We start from the raw sequence: 9,152 nt of genomic DNA, 5'->3' as shown, positions 1-9,152 counted from the left end.
ACTCATCTATCACAACTAGCACCACCGCTAACTACCACTAATACATTACAACCTCCACACATTCTTCATCCGCCGCCACCAATGTCACTAGTAACGTTGCCTCTATCACCACTTCTACCACTACCATTGCTACAATTTATCTCTACTAACAACCATCTCCACCATCACAACTAACAACTACTCCAACTAGCACCAACACATCGTCAATCATCATACATTCATTTTTCAGCCATCACAATCAACACTTCCAACTACTAACATCAAGCAACGTCATATCACAACCACTACCATCATTATCAACCGTCATCATCATAACAATCACCACAATACCAACCATCACAACTATCATCAGTAACATTACTAATCACTAACATCAATCATTGTCAACGCAACCACCATTATAAACCATCTCCACTATCACTAACAAACATAAATATTATTTTTCAATCAAATAATAATTTTATTGTATTAAATTACATACTTTTCTGATATATAATTAGTTTTTTACGTGAATTGTATTTTTTATTTTATTATACATACAAATAAAAACTTTTTGCACATTCAGATGTTGAAAAACAAACGGTCTTAATCATTTAGTTTTCAAATCTGGAGACAACATCTTAATGATTCAGATATGCATTCAAATTCAGACGTCTGAATCTTAAAAAAAACAAATGCAACCTTAGTAATGTTTATCTCATACGAAACTACAAAACTACAAAAAATCTTGACTCATTCTCTAATTTGATTTTTGCCTGAATTGTTAATTGAAGGGTGAAGGGTAAAATTCTCGATTTTTCAAATTTCATACCTGAACTATTAGATGTGTGAATTTCCTACGTGAACTATCACTAAAAAATTATTAAAACACACATCAATTATCAATTATTCCCTTCTCTTACCTAAGCGATGGGTGGGTTGTTGTGAGGGTATGAGGAGATAATGCCACTTGTTTTTCCTATTTTCATTAAAGAAGTCATTTTTCTTATTTCCAAAGAGCATTCCTGAAGAAAATATTTTCCAAATTTCTGCATACCAAAGACACCCTAAAACTCTATTTTGTCAAGAACAATGCTTCTTAACTCTTGTTTAGACAAGAAGAGGTGTCTAAATGCAGATCAAATCAAATCAAAACAAAACCAAAACCTCCATGACTAGATTTGGAGAACTGAAGCAGATCCCATCTTATCAAATTTCCCAAGTTCCAAATGAGACTAGGGAATCAAGATTTTTACCAACTCAATATAACTCCCACCAGATCACATCAGCTATATTAGAGAAATGAGAATATTAGCACCCAAGGGTGTGGCTTACCGGTTAATCAATAAAGCGGGTGAAAACAACAAAGACAAAAAACACCAGGTGATTTCTTCTTGTCTATCTAAGCATTCAGGTAACAGAGTTACTTGGTACTTAGTTTGATTGGAAGAAACAGGTACTCAGTAAAATGATCAACGTGAGCCCAACACCGTCGTTAACAACCCACGAAAAGAACAATGAAAGTGTCTTAATACATGCCCATATGCTTTGGAACTAAATAATTCATAGTACACAATGTATCTGAGGAAATTTTTATCTCTGCCTATTAGTTGAATATACCAGAAATCAGATCTCAGACGATGTTTAAAAAGGAAACTATTATTCGGCCCTATTTCCTTTCTCAAACTGGAAACCAACACCTGTTATACAACAATATATGCAGAAGCCTTTAACTATATACAAATTAAATGAGTAACTAAGCATTAGAAAAAGGGGAAAATTGCAGTGGTACACACCCTATGACAAACATGAACTACCAGTGTTGTCAATGTTCCTTGCAATCATTAACGGGCTTAGCTTCAAAACCTCCTCCTCGTCTCTTCTCAAGTTCATATGGCATGTAAGTACCGAGTATCCTATCCCACGTCACAAAGAAAGGCTGTGAATAGTTAAACTTGGTCCCGTAAAGCTGGTGATGAATATCATGGTAAGCAGAATTGTTTTTAAAGATGGTATGGAAGAGATTTCCAGGCAACCATAGTCCACAATGATCATCAACCGTCTTGATCGTAGCAAATGAGAAAAAGAAGATGGAGGTACGTGGTGACATGCCAGAGACAAGGAAAGCTAACGCTCCACCGATTGTGTCAAGAAGCAGGCCCTCCAAAGGGTGGTTGTACAAAGCTCCAAATGCATATGGAACAATTAGACGATGATGTTGAGAATGGATATGCTTGTACAAGAACTTGTTTTGGTGCATGTACCGATGCATAAAATATTGCCAAGTATCTAGCATAAACATAGCAACCAAGAACTGTATGCCACGAACAAAGATGGAAGCATGTTGATCCCCGTCAGATTCAACATCACTTCCGGTGATCTGCTCCATATTAGAAGATAATCAGACACCAAGAACTAGTCAAAATATGAAAAATTAAAAAAAGAACAAATCAAAAAACAAACATAAAAATTGACATGCTGTCAAACAAGAATATGAGAATCGGGGTTCATAATTGGAACAAGATACAAAGTACATAAAACAAGAATGAAAGGTGAAAGTCGTCATGGTATATGTGCAACTTTTAGCTCTTTGATCAGAGATTGATGGTGTTCAACGTGACCTAGTCCTCGCCTAATCGAACATATCTATTTTCCTGTTGGGGTCAGAAAAGCTTACACTTTTGCTATCATCAAAGAAAAAGCAGGTGATAATTCGTGGGTCCCAGAATGACAAACCAACTAACCAACGAGAAAGGAAATAAAAGCAGTGCATTAGTTGAGGTCAGCACTCAAGAGATCCAATTAATCACCACATGATCACCCACAAAGAGAAGTGCCAACAAATAAAATAGTCTAAAGTTTTTTAAGGGGATAGATATGAGTTAGGCTACAATTTACGAATTAGTTTATAGAAGTGATTGAAACTAACTTTGCAAATATGGCTACAGCCTACACACATATCAACACAAACCAAAGAAATGACAAGACCACATTGTTTCCTTTTTATATCTCTACTTTGCAGGTTAAAGAAACGAATCTATTTCACAATATATCTAAAGCTCACATATTGAGCTCGAAAAGATCATCTTCAACTATCAACTTACTTTAGTCTTTCTATAATTCCAACATGCAAAGTAGCACGAAAAAAAAAGCTTAATTAGGAGGTCGCAGTTGGGCATCCTATTCTCAACTATTACAGCTGCCATCAACAAATTTTGCAACACAGACGGAAACCAAGAAGAGGGTAGACAATGAAATGCAAGAGAGAAGAGCAATGATCCCCCTTTTTCTTTAGTAAAGGAGGATTAAACCGATAAAATCTTTATTCTTAGGATAGTCTCAACGTCCTCGTTGACAATTTCCGTACAAGACGTCTAGTAGTCTCCGACTTGGTATTCAAATCATAAATCTATATAATCTACATATTCCCAAATCAAAAGGTCGCTATACTTTGTAAGGATTAAATTAAAGAAGAAAAAATTGAGCACATATAAATTGCCATGAGAAACACTATCCCAGAGCTGGTGGTATCTTCAACTGAACAAAGCTCTAATTATTCTGCCTTAATATTTCCCATAAACCTCAGGATACTTGAATAACCATTTAAAACAAGGCAAGAAGTTAATTCCGACCATCCCAAGCATCGCCATCGGTGGCTAAGATCAATACAATGCCTATTGAGCCGCTTTGGCAACCTATTTTCCTAGAAGAAGCTTCAAAGTAAACCTAGCTTTGTAAAGTCAAACAACTCAAACCGAGGTTCAACAGGTTGCATCTGATTTTTATAGAACTCCTACTTCCCTATCATTTAAAGAAATCAACCTGCAAGCTTCCGAATTTCATATAAACTTCCGTATCAAAATTACTTCATATAAACTTAAAAGATGAAATTTCTGTTCAGATAACAGATCTAATATCACTCTTTAGGTTCAAGAGATTTTGAGAAACTTTAAAACGCAAATTCTAATATAGATATAAAACACACTGCAGAAGTAGCCTTGTGGCTTGTCAGGACAGGAATAAAGAAAATGCTCACTTTGTGATTGACCTAAACTAAGAAGTCATACTTCTTGGCTCTTGCTGTCATACTTCTTGCTCTTCTCCTTCAATTGAATTTGTTTATTTTGTGCATAAAATTCATCTAAATGATGAATAAAATAAGTATGCTATGGAATAACATTCATGAAGCATCTTGTCATAGTTACTCGGATAAATGACTCCTTTACCAAAAATTTGTAAATATTAAAAAAACACCAAGGACTAAGGTAAAAAACAATTTTACCATCCACCTATCAGAAAATTCTAGGGCCGTACACACAGACAAGCATAAAGAGCTCCTCCCTCAAGTCAAAGAAAAAAATTCAAAACATTTGCAATCAGCCTAAAACAAATGATATTCATATCTCAAATCCAACAGCATTTGCCTAGCCATGCCAATTTGGACAAAAGAACTATTATCACACCACTATCATATCATCGTATTCCCCTTCCATGACTCACCCCACGTAATAATACACAACGTATAATTATGAGTTGCACACCCCGTTGACAAAATCATACATTCACAAATCAAATAATTTCTAAATCTTAAATCAAAAACAAGAATGCTAAGGTATCTATGAGAATTTTCCTAGACATAGTGATAAAGGTAATGAGTGTGTCCCAGAAACATCTAAACAGCGATAACCTCCCAAGGAGGAAGAAGTGTCATCCATAAACATTTTGTTCCAATTAAAACAAGACCAAACAAGCATAAGCATAATAAGTAATCAATATCAGCTAAGCCTCAATAGTTAACCACTGCATCATTCAGATACATAAAAAGAAGATGAACAAGCATATGCATAATAACAACAAGAACACACCCAGTGAAATCCCACACGTGGGGTCTGGGAGAGTAGAGTGTACGGAGACCTTACCCACTACCTCGTGGAGGTAGAGACACTGTTTCTGAAAAAACATGCATATGTATAACAAGTTTTCAATATCAACTAAGCCTCAATAGTTAACCATATAAATCCTCTGTATCATTGAGATGCATAAAAAGAAGTCGATACAAGCATATGCATAATAACAACAAGAACATGCCCAATGAAATCCCACACGTGGGGTCTGGGGAGGGTAGAGTCTACGGAGACCTTACCACTACCTCATGGAGGTAGAGACGTTGTTTCCAAAAGAACATGCATATGTATAATAAGTTTTCAATATCAACTAAGCCTCAATAGCTAACCATATAAATCCTCTATAGTATCATTATGATGCATAAAAAGAAGACTAAACAAGCATATTCATAATAAGTTATCAATATCAACTAAGCCTCAATAGTCAACTATTTAAATCCTCTGTATCATTTGATGCATAAAAGAAGTCCAACCAAGCATATGCATAATAAGCTATCAATACCCAGCCCAGTGTAATCCCACAAGCGGCGTATGAGGAGGATAGTATATGTGCAGATGAGACCTCACCCATTCCTCGAAAAGGAAGAGAGGTAGTTTCCCATAGACTTTCAGCTCAAAACATCAATATCAACTGAGCCTCAATAGTTAACCATATAAATCCTCTGCATCATTATGATGCATAAAAAGAATTCCAAACAAGCATAATAATAATATATCAATATAATCTCAGTCTCAAAAGTAATTTATATGAATCCTATTAATCATGATGCATAAAAAGTTCCAGAAAAATGAAACTCCGCAACAGCAAGAGATGATCAAAGACCAAACAAACATATGCATAAAAAGCTATCAATATCAACTAAGCCTCTGATGGAACCATATAAATTCTGATGCACAAAAATAAGATAAACAAGCATAACATAAACCTCAATAGTAAACTAAATGAATCCAATTCATCATGATGCATAATAAGTTCCAAAACAAATAAAAATCAAAACTTTGTTAACAACTCAAGATGATCATCAAAGTAACTAACCGTGAATAGCAGCGTAGCAACAGCAGCCTGAACAACCTGTTGAAGAAGAACACCTTTAACAACCTCTTTTTTGGACACCAAATTCTTCTCATCCTCATCTTTCTGAGAATGTAACCTATAATTATCCATACCCCCAAGCATTAAATACAATCCTGAATATACCCAATAAACAATTATTGGTATGAATGTTCCCAACACTTCATCTGATACATATCCTCCCCTTGTCTGTTGATCAATATTCTCACTACCCATCACCTCAATTTCTTGATATTGTAATACTAACCTTAAAAAATACCAAAACACCACAAAAATAATATAAAGATCCTTCCTTTATATCTTCTTGAAATTACTCTTAATTGAAAAAAAAAAAACCAAAAAAAGAAACCAAATTTCTTTTTTGAGAATATTTCCTTAAAACAAACCTTTAAAATACAAAAACCCTCAGACAAACAATACAAAGATCCTTCCTTTATATCTTCTTGAAATTAGCCTTAATTGAAATAAAAAAAAAAAAAAAACAAATTTATTCCTTTTTATACATTCTTGAAATTACCCTTAATTGAAAAGACTCCAAAAAAGAAACAAAATTTGTTCCTTTTAATATCTTTTTTCGAAAAAATACCCTTAAAAGGAAAAGAAATAAATACCCAAGAAAGAAAAACTGAAATTCTTGATTTTTTAGAAAAAAATTAATACAAAGATTCAAACTTTGTACAAATTGGAATCGGGGTTTGTAGAGAAAGAGAAGAGTGGAATAAATAATTTGATTGAAATTCTCTTCCAAATTGGGAATTGGAAGGAATTCCAAACAGCAAAAAAAAATAGCAGAAAACAGCTTAGCAAAAACAATCAATTTTCCAGAGAGCAAAAACAGGTTTTCCTATAACAATGATCATCAAATAATTTTTTTAATTTATAATGAGTTTTCTTTGTTGTTACTATTATTAAATTAATAAAAACCTTATAAAAAATTGAAGAGGCTTATTTGGCCGACGACTTTTTAGCGGTGAAAAAGTTTAGCTTATTCCTGTATTTTGAATATTATCGTCAAACTTTGTTATAGTGGAAATATCTGTAACCTTGTTACAGTGGCAGTATTCTTGTGAAGGATTTTGAAAAAACTATCGAAAAATAATTAAATGGTATAGATATCGAAGAGAAATTGAGATGATTGTAATGATTTTGAAAAATCTAAATTTAATTATATATAGAGATTAATGGGAAAATATGTAAGATATAATTTTTAACTTACTATTCACACTTCCTAATAAGATTGTGTGTTAGGATATAGATAAGAATAAAATTAGCAAATGAGTATTGTTATAAATGTAATTATATTATAGTGAATGTTTATCAATATCTATCAGATATACTTTGATATCTATTAGGATTTGAAGCATCTGTCTCATACTAGGATTAAATTTTTCCTTTAAATAGAGGAATTTTGTTCATTGTATTCTCAATCTTATGATCTGAAATAAAGTCTCTCTATTTATTCTTCTTGGTCTTTCTTTATATTACATAACACGTTATCAGCACAAAATTTTGTTAAACAAGATGAGATTATAAATTACATAACACGTTATCAGCACAAAATTTTGTTAAACAAGATGAGATTATAAATTTAAAGGTAATTTCAAGGTTAGTAATTTCTTATGTTATCTGTCTTTTGCTATTAATAATATTATTATTGTTGGATTTGAGAAAAAATAATTGGTTTGGAACCATATATGTTTTAAATTTATGCCTCAAGAACAATATTATCAAAAGGGATGATAATATGTTGGGTTCAACTCCTATTGATTTATGCCTAAGACGCGTAAGACGTTGAGTTTGAATCTCAATGCACTATATTGATGATATTACGATGGTTAAGGCAAAATAATGTGTTTTTTGTTTTTTTGATAAAAAGTCATGAAACTTGTCCATTAAATATGCTCCATTTCAAGAAGTGATTGTGGTAGCAATATATAATAAGTCTGAAAGATGACAATTTGCTCCATTCTTGAAGTGAATGTGGTACCAATATAGAGAAATTCTCTCTATCATATTTATGCCTCGATTTGCTCCTGAAGTAGCAATATCATGAAAGGGGTTATAAGCTATCATAATTTGATAGGCTTAAGGCACAATTATATTTCATTCCTGGGGAATGAGAACCTTATTAATGCAAACGTGCACTTAATTGTGATGGTATCACAACTCACCTCCGAATGAAGAAGAATAACTGAGAAAAGTTATTTTGAAATTTACTTCTAAAGTAGTAAATCGAAAATTTATTCATGTAATAGTAAATTTGAAATTTACTAAAGAAAAAAAATAAATGTCATGATAAACTTGAAGTTTACTAGAATAAAAGTTCATAAATTGATGTGAACGATTGTGACATCTCGAAGATGTGCATATTGAGCATTAGACATGTATTAAAGAACTAGAAGATTCTTCGAGAATTGTTTATGTCGCTTGTTCTCATGATAAGTTGGTTGGACCAACTAATGTTGGGATTGAATTCCTTAAATTTGAAAAGTATAAAAGGTGAATATGGGCTCGTTCACCTGTTATGTGATCTATTATGATTCATCGATATAAGATGATCACATGTACATTTATTGTCAACTTGCCGTTTGACATTTATAAACGTTGTTTGCTCAATAAAATTGAGTTAAGAACATAACTTTCAGATTATATAATCAAGACAATTCATCTTGATGATGATGGTTTAGCATTGAATGCCTTCGATAAATAGCTAAACCATTACTAATGAGAATAAAGTTTCATGTGTTGATCTGAAATATGATATGTTGCGTACAATAGCACTTATATGCATTAGACCAATAAATTATGATTATTTCTTCCTCTTAATTGGTTTAAGGTCAGGAACCAACTATTCCATCTAATAATTTTGATGTGCGGTATACGATTAATGAATATATCAAAATGAACAAAGATGAAATCCTCAAAGAAAATGGAGGATGTATGTTGGTTTTCCTAACATAAGGGGGAGATTATATGCAGCTATGAAATATGTTAGGAAATGCCGAAAGCATCTCATATTAAAGCTGCAAATACTCTTATTTTGTGTTCCTAAAGGATAAAATCTATGCATGCATGAAGCGTGGTAGACTAATCGGTTCCAAATGAAATAATCCTTGAAAAGAATAAGGAGCAAATAATCATAATAAGAAGGCAATGTGCTTTTGAAGAGTTTACGATATAACACTTCATAAAACCTT

General features: G+C 32.8%; 1 protein-coding gene across 1 annotated transcript; it reads right to left on the bottom strand.

Moving 5' to 3' along the window:
- Positions 1–1,491: 1,491 nt before the first annotated feature.
- Positions 1,492–7,173, bottom strand: LOC107847749 (sphinganine C4-monooxygenase 1). Its single transcript, XM_016692208.2, has 2 exons — positions 5,920–7,173; positions 1,492–2,359 (listed from the first exon to the last, which is right to left on the bottom strand). Exons 1-2 carry the CDS (start codon positions 6,169–6,171, stop codon positions 1,805–1,807), a joined length of 807 nt encoding a protein of 268 aa, XP_016547694.1. The 5' UTR covers positions 6,172–7,173; the 3' UTR covers positions 1,492–1,804.
- Positions 7,174–9,152: the final 1,979 nt, after the last annotated feature.

Source organism: Capsicum annuum, chromosome 11 (assembly GCF_002878395.1).
Source record: "Capsicum annuum cultivar UCD-10X-F1 chromosome 11, UCD10Xv1.1, whole genome shotgun sequence".
NCBI classification, from domain to species: domain Eukaryota; kingdom Viridiplantae; phylum Streptophyta; class Magnoliopsida; order Solanales; family Solanaceae; genus Capsicum; species Capsicum annuum.
Note: the sequence above shows the minus strand (reverse complement) of the source record. Positions and strands in the feature narration are given on the sequence as shown.